Below are 24,676 nucleotides of genomic sequence, written 5' to 3'. Positions count from 1 at the left end.
TTTGTAAAATTATTATGATTTGTGTATGATGATAAATGTTAAAAGTCTTAATGATATTTTTTTAAAATCCCATCAGTTAGGGTTGCCAAAAACCCACAACTTGCCAAAGATCCAGAACAAGCTGCTGCCTTCCTGAAATTCCCCTTGGATGTCCCTTCCGCCCTTAAAATCCTGGTAATGTATGGATGTATGGCAGCCCTACCATCCATCCCAATTTAAACATATAGGTAGGCAATCCATGTGTCCAAATAGCTATCTAAATGAGATTGACAATGGCAAGCCATGCATTCAAATGTATAAAGGGCGCTGAGATATTGAGACCACTGAGTAGATGATGATAGGGGTTTTTTTTTGTCCTTCCAGCATTCTGGTATATCTCAGCCACCACCGCAGGGTTCCCCCCCCCCCCCAAAGCTCCCAAAGTTCTTATTCAGGCAATGTTTTTATTAGGCCAACCAAAAGGTCCACAAGATAGCAAGTTTTTGAGTTCTCCAAAACTCTACAGAAACTCCCAGAGAGTTCATCCAGCTCAACCACCAGCCTATGCAAGAAAATCAACAGCTCTAGCATGCCTCAAAAGTGGGCAACTATTCCCTGCTTAAAAACCTCATAAGGACGCAGTGTTACCTTCCAAGACATTCTCGTCCACTGTTGAACAGCTCATACGATCCCATTCATAGTGTAGAACCATTGAAATTAATCAACACACCTAATTTAGGTCCATTCATTTAAACGGGTCTTCCTCTGAGTGGAACTTGGGCTATCTGGGAACCAGGTGCCGCAGGGTTCTTGCTGGGTCATCACATCACATGCGATGAAGCGGTAGCTACCACAGCCACATCTCCAATACCTTGAGTTCATTAACTCCCTCTACATGTGAGCGGCATGTTGATGTTGCTTTCAGTAGTCCCTGATTTGTACTGAAGGAGTTTCCAGGGACACGTGGGGTTGATTTTAGTTTTCTTACCTGTATGTGTTTTCCTCTCCTGTTCTGGGTGGAACACACATTGGATATAGTGCAGAGACAGTATCTTTCTGATACTGGCATAATTTAAATACAGGATTTATCTGGCTGTTACTTATCAAAAAGGTGACCTAGTTGACTATGTAAAAAGCCATAAAAACATTCCCCATGCAGTTTTCATATCAAGACATGCATTCGCAGAATATAACCAAGATTGTGACTAGATTGGAGCTAATAAAAGTGGGACCAGGGTTGAAAAACTGTCAACCTGTCATTTCCACAATATAATCAAAGGCTTTTTTTTTTATAGCCTGCTTTAACTTTGTGTTTGAAGCACTAGGACATGGCTCACAATAAAGGTCTACAAATGGAGCATTTGCTCCTAAAACTGGATCATGGTTCCAGTTACAGATGGGTAGCCGTGTTGGTCTGCCATAGTCGAAATAAAAAAATTCCTTCCTGTAGCACCTTAAAGACCAACTAAGTTAGTTCTTGGTATAAGCTTTCGTGTGCATGCACACTTCTTCAGATACACTGAAACAGAAGTTACCAGACCCTTCTATATATTGAGAAGGTGGGGAGGGGTATTACTTAGAAGGGTGGTGGGAATCGGAGATTGGCAGATAGCTGAGATGAGCCTGTTGACGACTCTTAACGACTGTAATAGGTCTTACAGGAAAAGGCAAGGGGTGAGAAGGTGAGAAATGGCTTAGTCATGTATAATGAGATAACACAGAACACTGACCACCAACTACCACTGAAAAAGTGTTACACAAAAAGGGACTCCACATGGACCCCTCCTGATGGACGCAATACCACACTGGACTTGTACATTGACTGCTTCCGCCCAGAATCCAAACAGATGTAACCAGAAAACACCATCGCTTACAACAAAATCTAAACCATGCTGAAAGGAGAGCCATAGATAATCTCAGAAACAACCCAAACATTATAATTAAAGAAGCAGACAAAGGGGGAGCTGTCGTCATCATGAACAAAACTGACTACATTCAGGAGGCTCGCAGACAACTTTCCAATACCGCCTTTTACACAAAATTGGACTCAGACCCCACACAAGAATACAAGAAAGAACTGAACAAGATTGTTAAGGAGCTACCCCCACACATCCAAGAACAGATCCTCACCAACACACCAACAGAACCTCGACCAGGAACTTTCTATCTTCTACCTAAAATACACAAACCAGGAAATCCAGGACGCCCCATCATTTCAGGTATTGGCACTATTACAGTGGGTGTCTCCGGTTATATGGACTCTGTTCTGAAACCATATGCCATCAGTGCTCCCAGCTATGTACGTGACACCACAGATTTTCTGAGGAAAATACAATCTTTAAATAATCTTCCCAACAATACTATACTAGCTACTATGGACGTGGAATCTCTGTATACCAACATCCCACACAACGATGGTTTACAAGCTATAAGGAACACCATTTCAGATAAAACCACAGCGGACCTTGCCACCAAACTCTGCCAATTTGTCCTTACCCACAACAACTTCAAATTCAGTGATGACCTGTTCCTTCAGATCAGCGGCACAGCAATGGGCACCCGCATGGCCCCACAGTATGCCAACATCTTCATGGCAGATTTAGAACAACGTTTCCTAAACTCCTACCCACTCAAACCTCTCTTGTACCTACGATACATTGACGATATTTTTATCATCTGGACACATGGTCAACAGACCCTGGACACCTTTCACCAGAAATTCAATGATTTTCACCCCACAATCAACCTTACAATGAATCAATCTATGCAAGAAATACATTTTTTGGACACTACTATAAAAATACAGGATGGACACATAGACACCACCTTATACCGTAAACCAACTGACCGACAAACATATCTACATGCCTCTAGCTACCATCCCAAACATACCAAACAGTCCATTGTATATAGCCAGGCACTACGTTACAGCCGCATCTGTTCCAATTCTACAGACAGAGACTCTCACCTAAGAGATCTACAGCAAACCTTCTCAGAACTAAAATACCCAGCAGATGGAGTTAGACAACAGATCAACAGAGCCAGACTGATACCCAGAGAGAACTTGCTGCAAGACAGACCCAAAAAAGAAAATAACAGAACTCCACTAGTCATCACATACAGCTCCCAAGTTAAAACAGTTCAACGCATCATCAGAGATCTACAACCTCTCCTGGACAATGACAGTTCTCTTTCTCAAGCTCTGGGAGGAAGACCTTTCATTGCCTACAGACAGCCACCCAATCTTAAACAACTCCTAACCCACAATAATACTACAACCAGACTTAACACGGACACTGGCACCAGAGCCTGCAATAAACCCAGATGCCAACTTTGCTGCCACATACACCCGGACAACACCATTACTGGCCCCAACAACATCACACATACCATCTCGGGACTATTTAATTGCTCATCGTCTAACATTGTGTATGCCATCAAATGCCAACAGTGTCCTTCAGCTCTCTATATTGGACAAACAGGCCAAACCTTACGCCAAAGAATAAACGGACATAAATCTGACATCAAGAATCACAAAACAGAGAAACCAGTAGGAGAACACTTCAATCTCCCAGGACATTCTATACAAGATCTCAAAGTAGCTGTTTTACTACAAAGGAATTTCAGAAATAGACTGGAAAGAGAAGCTGCTGAATTACAACTCATTACCAAACTTAAAACAATGGAGAAACCTGGTCTGAACAGAGACATCGGATTCTTATCTCATTATACATGACTAAGCCATTTCTCACCTTCTCACCCCTTGCCTTTTCCTGTAAGACCTATTACAGTCGTTAAGAGTCGTCAACAGGCTCATCTCAGCTATCTGCCAATCTCCGATTCCCACCACCCTTCTAAGTAATACCCCTCCCCACCTTCTCAATATATAGAAGGATCTGGTAACTTCTGTTTCAGTGTATCTGAAGAAGTGTGCATGCACACGAAAGCTTATACCAAGAACTAACTTAGTTGGTCTTTAAGGTGCTACAGGAAGGAATTTTTTTATTTGGATCATGGTGTAAGAGACATACAAGAGATTTTATCTTTCATGAGAATAATAATAATAATAATAATAATAATAATAATACCTTTATTGCCAATGTACAACCTGTGTACAATGAAATTAACCGAGCCTCCCTCTTCTCCCCACAAACACTCAATCTCATTGCACTCTGTGTGCTTGTAGCACAACACACCAACCCCTTTAGTCAGTTGCACTATATTATTTTCCGTTCAGCAGCCTAACAGCCCACGGATAGAAACTGTTTTTTAGGCTGTTGGTACGACTGATTATACTTCCATATCTCCTGCCCGAGGGTAGAAGATTAAAGAGGTGCTAGCCGGGGTGTGAATCGTCCAAGAATTTTTCTCATTCTCCTAAGGCAACGATCCCTTGCTATGTCATCTAGCGGGCTCAGGCGACAGCCCATGATATCATGGGCTGTGTTCACCACCCTCTGTAAAGACTTTCTGTCCGTGGCTGTCAAGTCAACGTACCACACCATGATACAATATGAGAGGTCATCAATTGTTCTTTAACATTGTTATTTCGCAAGACCCTGAGAAAATGGAGTCTCTGTTGGGCCTTCCTAACCACCTGAGTTATATTGTTTTTCCAAGTGAGGTCTTCACTAAGGTAAACTCCCAGAAAAAGCTGCATCTGGCTTTATCTTAATTTTGTAATTTAAATGCTTTAGGAATAACACCACTGGATATAAAGGAAAACGGGCAAGAACATCATCACTTTAAAAAAATAAAAATCTTATGCTTATAGAAAAAGCATTTTAATCACTTACAGTCAGAGAGAGCAGAAAATAAATAGATGAGTGGGGTGGGGGGATTGCTTTCAGTTTAACGCCAAGCCTGGAAATTCTAGGCACCAAGAGACTAATGAACAGAGACTTGCTTTGGGCCCCACTACAAAATTAGATGGTGCCCCAGTTCTTAAGAGTAGAAAATAGTAATCTGTGGAATGCATAACTTCATACCCCAATGAGGAATGGGAGGCGCAAAGAAAATGTACAGATAACAGCTAGGTTTCAAACTTTTATTTGCAGGATAGACAAGCTACCTGACATCTGTGTGTGGAAAACAATAAATAAAATAAATATTAAATAATAAGGGGGAAAAAAACAACTTTTTGCAAAACACACAAGTGTAGGGAACACACAGAAATACAAAATCCAATGCTGACCAGTTACCTATCAATGCAACCGGCAACATCAAGTCACTTATATTAGCTAAGGTTAGCAAAGGGTTCAGCTGTGGGCTTGGATACGCATGTCATGCCTTTGGGGCAATTAAGGACATGATTCACAAAGCAAACCTCTCTGCTAACACCACCCTCCCCCCACTCCAGTACAGGTAGCTGAGCCCAGGCAAACATCCATGCGGTCCTGGGTGTGGGATACTGCACAATCCACAGGCCATGCAACTGCTTGCAGCGCTTCCCCATTCGTGGCCCAGGGGTTTTTGGTTTTGTAGATTGCAAACTGGAAAAAGGTGGCATCACATCCTCATCCAATTCATGGCTTCTTAAACCTCAATCAAAGCCCTACATTCTTCTACACTTCAAGTCTCTGCTAGTAAAATATAAATATCTCAAGTTAGAGGTGAATAGCCTCTCTAGCACACACACAAACACACTCAAAACAAGATTGCAAAGTCCTAGTTTGAAATGAACAGCAAAATAGGAGGTCTATTTCATGTCCAGCCTTTTGGCATTTCATAAGTACTAAATGAGACAGGACCTTTGAGCTGAGTCTAGACTCTTCTTATTAAACAGTTTCTAAAGGGGACCGCTAAAAACTTTAAATTGGCTTGTAAACTATCTGCTATGCGGTTAAATTTCCAAAGTCATACCAGGGAAAGCAAGCCGCTTCAGGGATACTGATTCCTCGTTGTATCCCATCAGAAGAACACCTACTTCACTCTCCTCACCCCACAAAACCTTGCAGCGGGACTGCAGAAAAGTCGCAACCTTAGGCCTATTTCATTAAAATAACCTGCACCAAAATCAATGAAGCTTACAAGGGTATTGTGGAGGACTGGGGTGACATTTTTTCATCTGGCAGGGCCATGTAGTGGTCACAAGCCTTAACCTTTCTGCGTTATAAAGCACACTACTAAGGCTGATCTACACAACTCGTGACCCACCAAGCTGACTACAAGCAACCGGGACCTGCCTGGGACTACAAAAATAAGGTGGCAGAGTGGGGAAGTTTTTAAGCATGTGCCAGGTTGGTGGGCTGTGTTGGGCTTGGAAGGTCACAGGCTGCACAGGTCTCTAACTAAGGCAATCGACAAGGACCCCAGTAAAAAGGGATGCATGGGATGCACTCATTCCTTGGAATGGAAATTCACTTGCTGCCGACATAAACTGATACAATATATACAACAATCAACATTCCACAATAACATCAGTTTCTGTCTTCAGGGAGAGCTACCGTGTAGGAATGGCAACTTATCAAAGCAAGGAAAATGCCATAAAACTTAGCATCCTTTGGACAGCAATGGAGGCACCCGGCTAGATAACTAGCTGCAAGACGGCCACCTTAAAGGCAGCTTTGTCTACTTCAGAACCTCAAGGCATCAGGAGGAAACAATCATGTCAAAATAAAAATATTTGTGCGGGCGGGGGGATGAGACAATTATATATTTGCTCATCAGGATGGAGCAGCCAGTCTGGGATTTCCAACACCAGCACTGAGAGCTACATGGCAGATAGATCCATACATTTTGGGTTAAATGTGGATAGCTTTCCTAAAGGATACAACTTATTACAAATTATGAGCTGCAAGGCCAAAGCCTCTACAGTGATGGCTACAACCAAACCCTGCATTTTGCATTATGTCAAGATGTTGAACAGTGAGGGATTTTGTAACTGTAAATTATCTTTGTAAATTATCTTTCAATTATATATTAAAAACGCCACGCAATTAATCCCAGCTTTCCTAACAGCGATGAAAGTGTTTGTCTACAGTTGCAAGCTTCCTGTGGTCTCATTGAATGCTACAGGAACCTTCTCTGTATCTTACTGAAGCTCCACTGTACCTTTCCAATTCATCTCCTTTTCCAACACCACTTCCTTTTTATTACAGACACCTATTAGAAAGAAATATATCCTCAGGCCAACACAGAAGGGAAAAGGGCCAACTCTGGCTCACGCTTCAAGTTCAATTACAGGGGGAAAGCCTCTCTGATTAGCCTCATCTCAAAAAAGATATTGTAGAGCTGGAACAGGTACAGAAAAGGAGTGTTGCTTGGGTTTTGTTTTTTTTAGTTTGGGGAGCAGGGAATTGAGTAAGGGGAAACATGAAAGAGGTTTGTAAAATTATGCATGGTGCAGAAGAGATTCTGGACAAACTGAAGGGAAGTACTTCTGGACACAATGAATAATACATTTATGGCATTCAAGATGATGGCCACTGGTTTAGATAGTTTTATAAGGGGATTAGACAAATTCATGCAGGATAAGGCAATCAACAACTACCCATGATGGCTATATGAAAGCTAAGGGAGGAATTCAACATTGCACTTAGGTGATTACTCCATCAAGGCAAGAATTTTGGGTTGCCTTGTGGAATAATCCCTCCTTTTCTCCCTCCGCATGCTGTTCCAGGGGTTCTCCCAATTCCCCCAGAACTAATTTCAGAGGGTGCAAAGCGGCAGTCCTTGCACAGGGCTTCCCTTGATGGGACTCATTAGCTGAATCCCGCTCTCCATGTTCAGATGCCATGTGTCTCCTGAGCAAAAAGGTTAAGGTGAAATACCCCTGGATAGTTAAGTCCAAAGGCGACTATGGGGTTATGGCGCTCATCTCACTTTCTGGCGTTTGTCCACAGACAGCTTTCTGGGTCATGTGGCCAGCAGGACTAAACTGCTTCTGGCACATTGGAACACCATGACGGAAACCAGAGCACACGGAAACGCCGTTTACCCTCCCGCTGCAGCGGTACCTATTTATCTACTTGCACTGGGCATGCTTTTGAACTGCTAAGTTGGCAGGAGCTGGGACAGAGCAATAAGAGCTCACCCCGTTGCGGGGATTCAAACCGCTGACCTTCGGATTGGCAAGCCCAAGAGGCTCAGTGGTTTAGACCACAGCGCCACCCGCGTCTCTACTGTCTCTTAAGCAGCAACAATGGAAAAGGACCATCAGTTTCATGTCCCGCTTTTCAGAGGAATCTGATTGGCCACTGTGGAAAGCAGGCTTCTGGTACACAGGGGCCTTTAGTTTGATCCAACAGGAATCTTCTTACGTTCATGATTGTATATATCCATCTGCAAGAAGGAACATGATGTGAGTATGCTGTTGGCCCAAACCAGACACTAAATGGAGTGGTACATGTCTGGGGCTGGGAGAGAACTCCTTCCAAACAGACTCACAGAGGGGAAAAACCCAACTGAGCACACAAATCAAGTTACTGAAATGAAAAACTCAACAAACACAGCACACCAGCTGCTATTGCACACTTGAACACTCCCCCCCCCCCCGATAATCAACACAATAAATATTTCAGAACCATGTCCTTATTCAGAACCGAGTCTGACCCTGAGAAAAATTCTCCATGATGAGCATTAGAAATCATCCGGAATGACTCCAGCACCTTCAATCCTGAAACTTCCTTTACATACAGCTGCTCAAGACCCCCTTACATAACGTTTACCTATTATTATGTACTTATGATGACCTGTGCCTGTGAGTGCTAGGAGCGACAGCTTTGCCCCCTAGAGAACCACCTGGAATGAGAAGAGACACTTTCTGAGATCAGTTTTGCTGCTTTACGAGGAGATCTTGTGACAGCAGGTGGGAAGGGGCCAGGAAGATCTGCTTTACGAGGAGAGCTTGTGACAGCAGGTGGGAAGGGGCCACAGGGGGTAATGGCTCAGGATGAAGAAGAGCAACAAACTTGGAGGCTGACTGACTGCACATGCCATGGGGAAGGCTCGCTCAGAGACCTAGAACCAAAGCCAGACATTAAAAAAAAGACGCAAGTGAGAACTGCACCCTAACAACCCAGCCACGGTCACTTCTCCTGCCTCACCAGTTCTCTTTCACAGTGCATTCCAGACCATACCTCCCTATCCAGTCCCTTGTTTTCTCCAGTCTAGGCTGGAGCGCAGCTAGCAATCTCTGCTGAGATATGCGGGGATGGGGGGGAAGTGGGAGAAAGAGGGCTGAAAATGGCTAGTGCAAAAAAGTTTCGTCCAAGTCCACGAAAAGGCATCTCCAAGCACTACAGCTCCACATGTACGTTGCTGTAGGATTTGTCCACAGTCCATTCGCTTTGGTCCTCGTCCGCACTGTTTGTATATCGAGCCATCTCCTCTTGGAACTGGAGCTGTCGCCTCTTGTTGGGATCAACGTTGATCCAGTTGTTGGCAATCCACTTGGTTCCTTCAGTGACCAAGCAGCCTCCGTGCAAAGAATATTCATCTAGGTCGCCAACCCAGCCTGCAAGGAAATAAGAACCCATGAACCACTCCTGAGAGAAGCCAGGTTTCACACGACAACAGCTCAACCCCTGGGATTCCTCCAATTATTGACCCTTGGCTGGCAAATCGGCATGAAGAAGAAGAAGAAGAGAAGAGTTTGGATTTGATATCTCGCTTTATCACTACCCCAAGGAGTCTCAAAGTGGCTAACATTCTCCTTTCCCTTCCTTCCCCACAACAAACACTCTGTGAGGTGAGTGAGGCTGAGAGACTTCAGAGAAGGGTGACTGGCCCAAGGTCACCCAGCAGCTGCAGGTGGAGGAGCGGGGAAGCGAACCCGGTTCACCAGATTACGAGTCCACCGCTCTTAACCACTACACCACACTGGGCAATGCAGCTCAGACATCCTGGCAGACGATTGCCACGAGAGGACATATTACCTTCTCCATCTGACAGGTAGTTGTACCAGAAAACAGCAGTGCCTTGCAGGGGTTTTACACGTAGGTTTCCCTTATCACAGTGTTTACGAGTGTCACGTAGGTCAATATCATTCTGGATGAGAGACTGGAAGAGAAAAAGGGAAATAATCCTTATTGTGCTCCGTGCCAGGAACTTAACAAATCAACCACAAATAAATAAATCAAGGCACAGAACCTCCTATACTAGCATTACATATGTTCCCATTTACATAGAACAGCTCCATATTTTTTCAAGCCGTCTTGATTTTAAGGAGAGGTGGGATTTAAAAAAACAACAACCTCAGAAATGAAACAAACCATATGGTACATTTTATAGCTATAGGATGTTTGCATACTTCACCTGTCACGCTCAAGTACATATATTTTGAAGTATGTTCCACTGAAATTAATGGGGAGGTGTGCATTGCAGGTGAAATAAGAAATAAAGCACCTGGCCTTAAAAAGAGTGTGTATAAAATTCACAGTGCTAAGACACAGTGCTTGGTGGTGTTCAGCAGTTGAAGCGCCACTTCAGTGCTCTCATGTTTGCATGGTATCGTAAGGGAGCATTAACCTCAACGTCTAGAGAATAAAAAAAGGGGTGGGAATCTTTTAGGAGTTCAGAAAATAACATGGACTGGTGGGGAGGAGGGTGGAGCAAGGATTTGTTTTGCACATCCAAAATCCGTAGCACAAAATAGCCAGTACATTCATGAAACCATATGCCATGTAATAAGCTGCAATATTTCTAGAAACAAAATGTTGTTAACGGAATGCTGAGAGGAAGGGATTTCCTTGTAACGGGGTGTTATCTTGAATAAAACCATCTGGATCCCCACCCACCTACAACATATTAGTACAGCACAATGATTGTGCCATGAACTGAGACACCTGGAGCCATCCTTGGACTTCCCCTATCAGACTAAACACTTCCAATAATCTTGAACTAACTAAAAAGGTGCCCCATATCTAATAGCAGAGCTTTCCAAACTGTTCATGTTAGTGACACACTTTTCAGACATGCGTCATTTCACAACACAGTAATTCAGTTTTACATCACTTTGCGACACAGTAATTCAGTTTTAATAGCAAACCGGAGGTTAAACTAACCCCTTTCCAGCCCTGGAATGAGCGTAGGGAGCGTTTATGCGACATGCCTACACACTGCAGCCGACACACTAACGTGTCACGACACACAGTTTGGAAAGCTCTGATCTTTATCTATGGGCAATGCTAAAAATATACCATAAAACCATTAAAACAGCAGCAAAAGTGCAACAAGCATTGTAGTATCAAAAAGACAGGATCCAATTTAACGAACAGGGGAACCCGGGAGTGGGGAAACATCTTTAAAAGATGTCTGAAGCAGGTAACTGCTGGTGTTTCCTATATGGTATCAGGGAGAGCATTGCAAAAAACAGGGGCAACAGCAGAAGATGCCCCTGTAACACATTCACTAACTAAAGGTCTGCAGATTACCATACTTTTCCATGTATGACTAGGTTTTTTTCTTTTAAAATGATGCTAAAAAGTGGGGGTCGTCTTATACATGGGTAGTGCATAGGGTGGATGTTTGATTGGTTGCTGCTGTGGCTGTCAGCGACTATTGGGCATGGTATTGGTTGCTGCATCAAGAGCTGGTGTTGATTGGCTGACGCTGCGGCAACTGGGCAATCCTCCCCCCAAAAAGCTCAACCACTCTCCATCTCCCCCCACTTCCTTAAATTTGAGTCCCACAAAATAGGGGGAGTTTTTTTACATGGGGGCGTCTTATACACGGAAAATTACGGTTTCTCAGCCATCTACCAGGTGTTCATGTTTAACACAAGTACTCAAAGAAAATGGAGTTTTCCAAGAAAAACAGGCCACGAAGAAGGACCTTACCAGCTCTTCATAGGTCCTATTGTCAGCTATCGGAAAAGTGGTCTCTCCTCCTCCGGTCACGTTATTTAGGTAGAACAGAACTGTCACGTAGCTGTGAAAGGCAGGGGCCATTAGCACAGGTTAGGCTCCAAAGTTATTGAAATTGCTTAGCCCTCCCCTTCAGGTTTGCAATGCAACAGTAAAATACTATGCACATCTACTTGGAAGTTACGATTTCGTGCCCATCTACTCACAGGTTAACCCCCATTTTTGTGACCTAGGCTGCAATCCTATATGAATTCAGTGGGACTGATATCCTATAATTCCTACATCAGTTTCTCGGGCCAACTCACAGGTCAGAAAGTAAAAACATGCTCTGTTCTGTGCCCCCAACCTGAGCAAATGTATAAATCAAACAGCAAAGCAAGGGAGGTTACAGAAAAACAAACCTCAGGTTTAGAGCAGAACCATGGTTATAGCTATAGACTCAAATAATAATGTCACAGGCAGAGTAGGACTCAGAGAAATTTTGCCCCTGCCTATTGCCAACAGTCTTCAGGTGCATAAAAAGCCTCCACATAGAGAAGCATGATGTTCTGGAGGAATAGCTGACTGAGCATTCCTCTTCACTAACTTATAACTGGAAAGCACACATGCATGCTGTGTTCTTTGACCTCTCCATGGTTAAGTGAGGCCAGCTGATTTGCACTTGAATGTTTATGTCCCTAAAAACATGACGGAGTCTCTGTTTCAGAACAAAACATGGAGTAACAGGGAAAGAACAGATTACAGACGGTTAGTTTCCTCTTCAGGCTCTAGACTAACCGGCACGAGGTCTCGAATGGAGCAGTTTCATTGGCAATCAGTTTGGTGTGACTGCAGGCAGTCTCAGGGAACACCGGTCCACTGTCCATGTGGGCATGGTAGTGCCCGCCTTGGTCGTATCGCACTACCTGCAGGGGTTCACTGTGCTCCACAATCTCAGAAGGCAGACGGGTTAAGTGAATCACCCTAAAGGAGGAGAAGCAGAGACATGCCCGTTGAACTATTAAACTATACTTGCTACTATGTAAAGAGAGTGAAGGAACATTCTTCCACCTCTGGTGGACCTGCCCTAAAGTGAAGGCGTTCTGGGAAATGATTTATAATGAACTGAAAAAGGTACTTAAGTATACCTTCACAAAGAAACCAGAGGCCTTTCTTTTGGGTATTGTCGGCCAAGGGGTGGTAAAGAAGGACTGGACATTTTTTATGTATGCAACAACAGCAGCAAGGATACTACTTGCAAAGCACTGGAAAGCTCAAGATCTACCCACACTGGAAGAATGGCAGATGCAACTGATAGACTATATGGAACTGGCCGAGATGACCGGCAGAATTCGCGACCTGGGAGAAGAGAAGATGGAGGAGGACTGGAAGAAATTTAAGAATTATTTACAAAAACATTGTAATTTGAGTGAATGTTAAGCAGGATGCTAGATCATAAATAATTGAGCACCACCAAATTAGATAATTTAAGATAATAAGTGAGATTGAGAAAATATAAACCCTTTTGAGAATTATAAGATTATAAATATACAGATGGGACATAAGAATGTAAATAAGATAATAAATTGCTGGCAAAAAGTTACAACGATGAAAGTGGGAGCGGGAGATGTGAGGAAGTCCAAAGAAAATGTGAAATTATGTTAAGATATATGTTATACTGTTTATTATATTTATTTTTTATTGTAAACCCCAATAAATATTTAAAAAAAAAAAAAAAAACTATACTTGCTACTAAACCAATGTCCCCACATGCCACTGTCATCCCCTTTGTCCTGGGATAGGGTACCTGTTCACACATTACACTGAACGTAGGTATAAGCTGTCTCTACACATGTAAGAGTGCGTGCTTGTGGGTTTGTACAGCTGTCACTGTGCACTTAAGTACAGACTGTATACGTGTTGAATGTTACTAACTGTACAAATGCACAGCTCAACACAGATCATACACTTGTTGAATGTAACATGTGAACACCTCTAGGGACAGAAATGTTTTACTCGACAAGTTCAAGATGGTAAGCAACTGACATTCACAGCAGCTATCTAAGTCAAAGATATAGAATATAATTATGCTTTTTATTATGTTCTTATTATTGTGCTCCAAAAAATGTGTTCTTAATGTTGGACACTGCCCTGGGATCTTGTGATAAAGGGCAGTACAGTGGTACCTTGGGTTACATACGCTTCAGGTTACAGACTCCGCTAACCCAGAAATAGTGCTTTAGGTTAAGAACTTTGCTTCAGGATGAGAACAGAAATCGTGCTCTGGTGGCGCGGCGGCAGCAGGAGGCCCCATTAGCTAAAGTGGCCTTCAGGTTAAGAACAGTTTCAGGTTAAGAACGGACCTCCAGAACGAATTAAGTACTTAACCCGAGGTACCACTGTATATAAATTGAATTAACCATCATCATCATATTTACATTTGCTCCTCCTGTGGCGCGTATGTGTGTGTGTGTAAACATACATAGAGAGATATTTTCAATGTTTATTTACAAAACATAATTGAGATTCTTTTTTATAAGAACTGCCAGTTGACAACGGATTTGATCACTTGTATGATCAAATGGAAGAGAAGCATTTTTCTTTTGAATGCAGAAAACCCTGCCTCACATATAAAGAAGCATGGAAGTTAACCTCAGGAAGGACAGTCACTTTCACTATCATCTAAGCATTTTTTGCAAAACACACACACACACACACACACACACAAAACCACACCCAAAAAAACCCAAAAGGAGCAGGTGCTTTCAGGTTCCAGTCCTAAGGAGGCTTTCTAGGCAGTCTCAATGAAGTCAATGGGACTTACTTTAGCATAAACATGCTTAGGACTGCACTCCCAGTTCTGTAGGAAGAGGGTTCTACTGGTGTTAGTGCCAATTTTCTTCCCAGGGCAAATGCCTACTGGGCAGGGGTGGGGGTAGATTTGCACTGGAACTGCAGCACAGGAGGAAAGGGTTAAAACCTTTCCTGTGCACCACCGTCCTCCTACATTGGTTTATCTTAAAGTAAAGACAAGACCTGTTGAATGCACATACACATTTAACATACCGTCTAGTAGTTTGGCGCTGAGCTGCCTCACTGCCTCACTTTGGCTGTATCACCGTGTGGTTACGTGGTCAGGGAATGAGATTTTTTAAAAAAGCCTTTTCAAAGTATAACTGAGCATTTTCAAGTTACTATGCCCTTCTCAGTAATCACATTCTTTTAGTTGAAATAAAAAAATTCCTACCTGTAGCACCTTAAAGACCAACTAAGTTAGTTCTTGGTATAAGCTTTCGTGTGCATGCACACTTCTTCAGATACACACTTCTTCACATGCACACGAAAGCTTATACCAAGAACTAACTTAGTTGGTCTTTAAGGTGCTACAGGTAGGAATTTTTTTATTTCAACTATGGCAGACCAACACGGCTACCCATCTGTAACTGAACACATTCTTTTAGCACCTTTAAAGGAGCCCATGCGTGTTTAAATTTTAATTGATAACTGAAAAACAACAACAGGCAATTCATAATACAGAAACGCTTTTTAATCAGTTGAGAACTCTCTAATATAATAAAACTGAGTGGGATCCAAGTATGGCTGCAAGGAATGGCGAACCTCTCTCTGTTTTAAATATCTGTGAGTCCCTCTTACCTTTGCTGTATGGAGCGCATGACGTGGTGGGCTCCCTCGCCTTGATACAGCCACGTGTGCTGGCTGTTCCGCACCAGGTCACTCATCTTCACTTTTTGGCTGCCCATATACTTGTGGAAATCCCGAATGTTCAGCTGCTTAAACTCCTCCAAGCTCAGCACACCTAACGGAAGAATGAGAAGAAAGCACAGGCTTAGATTAGCCTCAACCAGAGCCAGGACCTTTTCAACACTGGCTCCGGCCTGGTGGAACGCTCTGTCTCATGAGACCAGGGCCCTGCGGGATCTGATTTCTTTCCACAAGGCCTTTTAGACAGAGTTGTTCTGCCTGGCCTTTGGCTTAGAATCAGGTTGATTCTCTCCCCCTCTTTCTTTTTCCTTTCTCCTCCTGTGAAGAGGCTGCATCTTAATGTTTTAATGTTGTATTTTATCTTGTTTTTTAAATTGTATTTTAATCAACTTGTTTTTATTATTGGTTGTTAGCTGCCCTGAGCCCGGTCTTGGCTGGGGAGGGTGGGGTATAAATAAATTACATTATTATTATTATTATTATTATTATTATGATGTTGCAGAGCATTCAGGTATTTGTCAACATGCTGCAACGGTTGACGCCAAATCAGAGCCAACCTTCTAGCAACCACTACCATAATCCGCTCTGCCTTTAGCAGGAGGAAAGTATACCAGTTTGGATATGTGTCACACATATGGCACCTTTTAAATGATAGCTGATGCACCACAGATGCCACAGGGAAGCTCTCATGAGGGCAATAACTATTTCTGACTGGGGGGAAAACTTAGCAAAGACGTTATGACACCAGACGCCTTAGCAAAGACGCCTTAGCAAAGACGTTATGACACCAGAAGAAGAAAAAAGCCAAGTGAAAAACTAAAGCCAACAACTTGAGGGGGGAAATAAGACAAAACCCCATCAAAGAAAAAGATTCCTACTGCTGCTGTCACAGCAGTCGGCAGAGAACTGAGTGGAAGGGCTCTTTCCCCTCCCCTTGGAAAGTGACAACACAACCATGACTTTTTAGCTGAAGGGAGCCAGAGTGCCTATTTCCCAGCTAGAGGTCTAGAAGGTTCTGAATGGCAGTTTAGTTAGGCATTGCTTGACTGCAGAAAGACCACCGAAGGAGAAGACTGCCCTTCCAAATGAAGAGGCTGGCACCTAGTTCACAGCTTCCAGGTTACAAATACTACAGGTGAGCACAGAGGGACCGAAAACACAACTGAAGATCAGCAGTACATGCCCAGGAATCATTTGCATTATGACTGCTCCCAAAATCACGAAGACACCAAGACGTACACATAAGGCACTGAACCATGCTGGCTCTCCATTGCGTATCGCAAGGTAATGGAACTATGCCATGCTTCTGACATGAAAAATATATGAAGAAAAGAAAAGGTTTGCCTGTTCCAATGTTCGCTTGTGGTACCTCTGAAAATGATCTCTTTCAGCTTCTGCCTTCTGGGAGAAGGTACAGGGTTATAAAGACTAGGACTAGCCACCTGAGAAACAGTTTCTACCCAAATGCGATTTTGGTTTTAAACACATTGTAAGGAGTCTGTATGGGAGTATATTGTATTTAAAAATGGAGTATCAGAGTTTTTAGGGGGCTAACCAGGTTAGGATAGCTGGGATAGCAGGCTTGTTGGTTTTTGAATGTCTTATGTAGATTTTTCAATTTCGTTGTTCTGTATGGGACGATGACAATAAAGATTATTGTATCATAAATATATTTTAAAACTGGCAAAACACTCATTTGGGAAAACTGTATACCAATACTTGAATTTAAAATGGCACATGGTCGAAAGGAATTTTTTACCCTATCTGTGTGTCTGTCTGTCTGTCTGTCTATCTATCTATCTATCTATCTATCTATCTATCTATCTATCTATTTGATGGTCCTTGAGAGACTGGTGATCTTAAAAGTTTCCAATATTATCGCTCAGCTGATTGCTTCTTTTCCTGTAAGACCTATTACAGTCGTTAAGAGTCGTCAACAGGCTCATCTCAGCTATCTGCCAAACTCCCATTCCCACCACCCTTCTGAGTAATACCCCTCCCCACCTTCTCACTATATAGAAGGATCTGGCAACTTCTGTTTCAGTGTATCTGAAGAAGTGTGCTTGCACACGAAAGCTCATACCAAGAACTAACTTAGTTGGTCTTAAAGGTGCTACTGGAAGGATTTTTCTTATTTTGACTATGGCAGACCAACACGGCTACCTATCTGTAACTGATTGCTTCTGTCAGCCAAACAGGGAGAGAAGCAATTTTCAATCGTTCCCCCTTCTGGTCAGCAGCCTCTCACACACTCCCCAAATGTGCTTCTGGGGGACGGGAGACCCTTTAGAATGGATTGGGGAGGCAGGGGGCTCACCACTGCATGTTGTCCATTCAAGCAAAAGCTGCCAGTGTCACATAAGGAGTCACATAAGGAGAGACATGTGCTCTCCTGCTGAAGTGCATGGCCTTGACGGTTTGCCTCTTTGCCTGTTTTCTCACTGTCTGTGACACATCAGGAGAAGGTGACTAGGTGAGAGAGCCAGCTAGCAGAGGCTAGCATCATAGGTGGCTTCCTCAGTCACTCTGCTAGAGCTGCCCCTTTCCCTTCCCAGTGCACTGTGACTGAACGCGTCCTGGATTAAGTAACCATAATGAGCCATTGCATCCAAACCAGGAACTATGGTTATAGGGCTCAAAACAAACCGGGATCATAAACCAACCAGGCTACTAGCCACAATGGCTGTTTCTACCTCCATAGTCGGAGGCAGCATCCCTCTGAATGTCAGCTGCTGGGAATCACAAGTGGGCAGGCAGAGTGCTGCCACAGACATGTGGTTGGCCACCGTGCAAACAAGGATGGAAGACGCAGATGGGGCATTGACGTCATCCAGAAGGCTCTTCCGATGTTCTTAAGTTTCTGGTTATTCTGAACCTGGTAACCATCGTTTCCTGGTTCAGATATAATAGGAAAATATGGCTAATCAATCTGTGTGTGTGTGTGTGTGTGTGTGTGTTCAACCACAGTACACGAAGAAGGGAGGCAAGAAGGGACTCTGCAAGGACAGAGTGCTCAGGCACAAGACTTGTGTGTATCTCGGCATAATAAGCTAGATATTTGAGTTGGTCCTATACTTCAGTACTGCAAGTTTGGCATTGGTGGCTCAAATGCTGTGCACACATGAGTAACTAAAATAGGAAACTGGCAAGTCTAACAATGAATGAGAAACACTGAAAGCTTCAAGTCTGACTAACTAACTAACTACCATTGTATGTGCATAATAAATGGGAGCATCATATACAGGGAGCACCCAAATGCTTTCTCTGTGTACTGGGCAAACAAATATGCCTCTCTAGGGAGTACTGGGGGCACAATAGATATTTTGGAGGAAAAGGGACATGATTAGAGGCTTAGATGACGGGACAGCAATGTAGGTTATAGAAGCACTGCCCTTGAGCGCTGGAGTCCTACAGACACTTCCATGTTTCTGTTCCAGCCTCCTCCCCACCAGAAAGGCTAAAGGTTTTATAAACAAACATAAACCCCAATTTTGTTCTAGTCGCTAAATTCTAAGCAAATTGCCATGTACACACAAACACCAACAGAACAACAGTCCTAGTCTACACTTAATTCCCTTAAGCGAAGGGAATAGATTTGGGAGGAGAGGTCAGCTTAGGACAGCCATGATCATCCTTTATTTCCAGTGCACGCACACATTTTCTACCCACTATTCCATCATCAGCTTCAGCCTTCCATGATCTATCACCACATCCAGGTTATGACCCTTGGCTTTCTTGCTGCCACGTTGCTTACAATGGAAACAGCAGCCCTCAGAAAGTGAGGACACCCTAGACGGGGCACCGAGACCTTAATTGAAGCTCTTTAGTTCAGTGGTGTTTACAGTGCTGAAAAAACCAAACAGTGCATCCTCCCTGGTCTCTGCCAAAGACGTCACAAGCCCAGAGGGCACCAGGGCGAAGGCTTACACACCGGATTTGGAGCCCCGTCCTCCATTCACCAAAGTGCTCTTTCCCATTCCAAAGCAGCCTCTCCAGGGCCGTGCAGATCATCAGGCAACCTGGCAGTAAGTGGGTGCACTCTGCCCGCTGACTTAATTTGATTAGGAAATGGAGAGGCGTTCAACTTGAAGGCACTCTAATTAGAGCAGGAGAGATCGCAGCGCACATCCGGGCTGCAGGAGGTCTGAAGAGGCCAGCGGGATGCTTGGAAGGCTCCTGGAACCACCGAACCACTAGCCTAAAGCTGAGGGGCTGGAGGGAAATCTGATGGAGAAAATTGACCTCTGCTTCCAACTGCCCAGCAAGAAGCAGACAAAAAGGCACTGTCTCAAAAGAGTGGACCTTCTGTGCTGGTGGAGTGCATGCTGAGAAGCATACTACATCTCCAGGCAACTCTTTTACTATTGAAGCAAAACAAATATATGATTTTGTACGCACACTGTACACATTACCGCTGAATTTATACCTTGCCCAGCCTGCCTCAGTCAGTGCCTCTCTCCCTCCATATGAAGCTTCTTTCTATTTGTGGTGTGTTATGGGGCGGGGTGGCGCTGTGGGTTAAACCACTGAGCCTAGGGCTTGCCCATCAGAAGGTCGGCGGTTCGAATCCCCGCGACGGGGTGAGCTCCCGTTGCTCGGTCCCTGCTCCTGCCCACCTAGCAGCTCGAAAGCACGTCAAAGTGCAAGTAGATAAATAGGTACCGCTCCAGCGGGAAGGTAAACGGCGTTTCCGTGCGCTGCTCTGGTTTGCCAGAAGCAGCTTAGTCCTGCTGGCCACATGACCCAGAAGCTGTACGCCAGCTCCCTCGGCCAATAAAACGAGATGAGCGCCGCAACCCCAGAGTCGGCCACGACTGGACCTAATGGTCAGGGGTCCCTTTACCTTTATGGGGCGGGGTGGAAAGATGCAGCAGGGCCTTCTTGGTCGCAATTCCAATGACCCGGAATCCCCCTTCATGCAGAAACCAAAGCCCCGATCTGCACTTGCCTATAATCATTTATTAAATTATATACCGCTTAGATGCCCAAACAGCTTCTAAGCAGCCTACAACTATACAATCAACACATCATTAAAATACACAACACATCCATTGGGGCATTTAAGCATCCTTAATATACACAACAAAACAAAGAAACAATTAGGACAGCTACAATGCACAGTCTATCAGAAGGCAGCATTAATCTCACCGTTGCCATCTGGGTCTGCTTTCACGGCAGAGTACATCTCCCGGATACTCTCAGGCGTCATCCACCTGCCGTTTCCTAGACGGGTGTGTGTCAGTACCTGAAATTGCAAAGAGTTTGCTTTCTTGGCAACCATGGGTGAGAATGTAAAACTGAATCCAGTGTATATCCACGCACACAAATACTGTACTTCGGAGAACGTGTACTGTGTTGCAGGGTGGGTGGATGAAAGTCCAGGGGAAGCCTATGCTTGTTCCCATAGCACTTATACTATGGTTTAGCACTACAACTGGCCATATGCGGTGGGCTTCCAGAAGGACAATAAAATACTGGAGAATGGTAAGGGCACAGATAATTATTTTTTTCGGCCTGATTTGGCAATCGATCCAGCTGTGTTTAATTAAATGTTGTTAAAGGTTTAAGATCCACATATAAGCAAGCATAAGTTTTATATATTCTAACAATTGTCAAACTTTATTATTCAAAAACTTGGAAAAGTAACTGAAAACCAAGAAAGCTGGCAAAAAAATGACGGGAGCAAGAAGTTAATAGCACATCTAAGAAACCCAAACAAACAAGAACAGATGCTGAAAAGCTGGGATTCAATGATATGACAGTTAAGAGTTTGCCAATAAGGAGAATAAATGTTAGGCGTTATGAATCAAGAATATCAACCCATCCTCTTCTCAATACCTCCTTGAGCTGTAGCTGTCCATCCTGGTTGTGGTCCAGTAGATTAAATATATCCATCTGGCTGATATCTATCATTTCGATTGCTTCCTCATAGTCGTCTGTGGGCAGAATCTGACTTTTCTGTAGCCCTTTCAGCTGAGCCAAGTGGATAATTAACTTGCATTCATCCTCACTCAGGAAGTCTGGAATTTCTACCAGGAGAGAAAAGTGAATTTGTTTATCAAAAGGTGAACACCAAAAAACACAAGCAGCTTTCTTAACATTTTCGCATTGCAAGGGAAAAATATTAACAAGAAACTAATACACATATAACCACCATCTTTGATAGAATCAATGAAAAATTTAAAAACAGACACAGGGAACTAAACCATATGCTTGTCAAACCAAAAATGTTTTCAATTCATAGTGAGGATGCCTGCCTAAAGATTATTTCCCTGATTTGTACCTGGGACCTCTGCACATGAAATGAAAGCTGTTCCACCTGGCTAGAGCCCCTCCTGGTATCTATGCTTTGGGCTGGAGAATATGACTGCTCCATGATGTGTCCAACTGCTGGCTGCTTGAGGCGATGGGGAAGGGCAGTGCTCTGTGGTGATTATACTGCCTGTGGGTTTGGAGTCTCAACCTCTCTTGCCCCTAACACAATTGCTTTTGACCAAGCGTGTGAGTGGAGCTACATTTGCTTCTCCTGGTGGGGCTCAAACTTCCTTCTCCTGCCTCTTGCCCTACAGAGTGAGCCCCTGGAGGCGGCTGCTGTCAACGTCTCCACTTGCTGCGTGTGCTGCTCCTTCAGTTCACTGGCAAAAGTCTACTGTCCTTGTCCCAAGAGGGTTGCGTTCCCGCTCTGCAGGCCTCCTGCCCAGGGTGCTCTGTGGGTGGGTCTCAACACAAGGATGTCATAAAACCCAGAGATGTTATAAAACATTCTAATGGTCCGTTGACTGCAAATAAATGTTGACTGATAATGCAGGGATGGGGATCCTCAGGTCCAGGGTGGTCCACCAGGCCTGCCTGTCTAGCCCATGGGATTTCCCCCAGGCCACACGCCCCTCTCTTCAAGTTGCACGCATCCCCAGCTGTGCTCAGCATCCTCTTCTAGGGGTCTGGCATGGCTGGAATGTGTCCTTGAACTCTGATGCCTTTAGCTTGCGTGGATGAAGGAAGGAGAGATAAGGGTGTGCACAGAACCTTCTAACTACAGTGGTCCCTCGGGTAACAGACGCTTCAGGTTACAGACGCTTCAGGTTACAGACTCCACTAACCCAGAAATAGTACCTCGGGTTACAGACGCTTCAGGTTACAGACGCTTCAGGTTACAGACTCCACTAACCCAGAAATAGTACCTCGGGTTAAGAACTTTGGTGAAGGATGAGAACAGAAATCGGGCGGCGGCAGCGGGAGGCCCCATTAGCTAAAGCGGTACCTCAGGTTAAGAACAGTTTCAGGTTAAGAACAGACCTCCAGAACGAATTAAGTTCTTAACCCGAGGTACCACTGTACTGTATGGCTGGAAGAATGCAACTTGCTGTACAGAGAACAGCCACATCCAGTGGTCTGCCCAGTGTTTTGCCTCTGGCCATGTGCGTCATTGGCAAGCTGCTCCCACCCCACACATGAAGGAATGCAGCACCACGCTGGAAAAGGTTTGTCATCCCAGCCTTGCCTTGTGCCCCCAAGCTGTTGTTGTAAGCAGCATGAGAGGAATCAGACTCCTCTCTGGAAGGGATACCTGGGGACTGGCAGTGGAAAGGGCTGCTGCTGCTGCCTGAGTCACAGGGCTGGTGGATTATGGGTGCTGCACTGTGGGTGGTATTCAGCTATGTTTTACTCAAGAGAGAACCATGGCTAAGTTAGGGGCATTAATTTCAAAAGGTCTGGGTGAAACGTCCACTGAATACCACTCCGTAATGCAGGAGTTTGTTAAGGGGTTCTCTGGCTCTCCCCCTGTGTAGGCAGCATGTGGGCATCATCACTAGCTCACTGATGAACTTTGACAGTGTTTCCAAGAACACTGGGGGCTTGCTTGGAATTTTAAAGCCATTTTTGGATATCCTGTGTTTTGTATTTTCCCCTCTCACACTGAGCAAGCACACTGCATGCTCCAAGAGCATATACAGAATTCCTCTGCCTGGTATTAAGATTGAAACAAGAGGCACTACTAAAATTTGGCACTTTTTATTGCTTTGCTGTTTTTATTTTGTCCATCCTTAAGACTATCCTATGAAATGCATCTTAACCAGGGGTAGGCAACAAGTGGCCCACGGGGGTCATTTAACCAGCCCACGAGCCACCCCTGATCTGAGCTGCCCGCTCGGCAAGTCCCCGCATGTTGCACTAAACCGGCGCCCCATGGTGCAGGGACTCACTTCTACAATGCCAGAAATTGCATCTGTGGAGACACAGACGCCTGAAATCGCGGTCGTGCGCACACGCGTGCACAATCCAGCCCACAGAGGGATCTCTGCTGGAGTGAACCGGCCCAGGCGAGGTAAACCTTGCTGACCCCTGATCGTAACCACAGTGGTACCTTGGGATGTGAACGGAATCCGTTCCGGAGCCCCATTCGCATCCTGAACATAACGTAAGACACGGCAGCGGGTCGCGTCTCACGACTTCCGCGCATGCGTGTGACGTCATTTTGACCATCTGCACATGTGCGAGTGGCGAAACCCGGAAGTAACACACTCCATTACTTCCAGGTCGCCACGGAGCGCAACCCAAACACGCTCAACCTGAAGCGTATTTATCCCGAGGTGTGACTGTATTCCCACTTGGTGAGCGGGGCTTGCGGGTGGCAACTTCTGCAATTCCTTGATGGATGCAGAAATTGAACTCAGATCTAAACCAAGCATTTTATCTCCTAATCTACATTCGAAGAAGGTGAGATGCACAAAGATGAATTCCTCGTGCATCCTGATAAAAATTTTAACTGAGATTTTACTTGGCACAGAGCTAGGGAAGTTGAAAGACTGCTACCTACCTCATGGGAAACAGAAAAGCAGAGCACGCAACTGGCTATGGCCACGTTAACCCTTAACAGAGAATGCTTTCTGTTGCAAGGAGTGTGTAATCCTCTCCTCAGCTACCCCCAGCTATTAGTCAGAGTGGCATAAAACAAATTAACAATGAGCCAACACAACAAGCAATGCCCCCTAAGGCTCTAGGAGACCTACATTAAACTCCAATGAGATGACAATAAACGTTTTCGACAATTACCCAGGAATAGAGCTATCCACTCGTGTTTCACAGCAGCTCACTTCATGCCAAAATAAGAAGTACACCACCATCCACAATTAATTTCCTGTGGCATGGTTAGAAAATAAAAAAGTTTGCCAATTACATCCTGTGTG

The 24,676-nt window shown here is 44.3% G+C and overlaps 1 protein-coding gene across 2 annotated transcripts in view; it reads right to left on the bottom strand.

Moving 5' to 3' along the window:
* Positions 1-7,079: 7,079 nt before the first annotated feature.
* Positions 7,080-24,676, bottom strand: part of P4HTM (prolyl 4-hydroxylase, transmembrane) — a 31,294-nt gene continuing 13,697 nt past the window's right edge. Inside the window, exons 3-10 of one of the 2 annotated variants that reach the window (XR_013983000.1) lie at positions 21,327-21,517; positions 20,637-20,733; positions 15,420-15,582; positions 12,564-12,749; positions 11,760-11,850; positions 9,858-9,981; positions 8,305-9,436; positions 7,080-8,262 (exon numbers count right to left, since the gene is read on the bottom strand). Coding sequence is in view for 1 of the 2 variants with exons in the window: in XM_080995823.1 (XP_080851949.1) it covers positions 9,219-9,436; positions 9,858-9,981; positions 11,760-11,850; positions 12,564-12,749; positions 15,420-15,582; positions 20,637-20,733; positions 21,327-21,517 (1,070 nt within the window). In the remaining variant the exon portion in view is untranslated. Of the gene's footprint in view, positions 9,437-9,857; positions 9,982-11,759; positions 11,851-12,563; positions 12,750-15,419; positions 15,583-20,636; positions 20,734-21,326; positions 21,518-24,676 lie in introns of both variants that reach the window. The other variant, XM_080995823.1, reaches the window with a different exon arrangement.

Source organism: Podarcis pityusensis (genome assembly GCF_964106645.2).
Source record: "Podarcis pityusensis genome assembly, chromosome: 2".
Lineage (NCBI taxonomy): Eukaryota > Metazoa > Chordata > Lepidosauria > Squamata > Lacertidae > Podarcis > Podarcis pityusensis.
The sequence above is the reverse complement of the archived record's forward strand: the minus strand, read 5'-3'. Positions and strand labels throughout refer to the sequence as shown.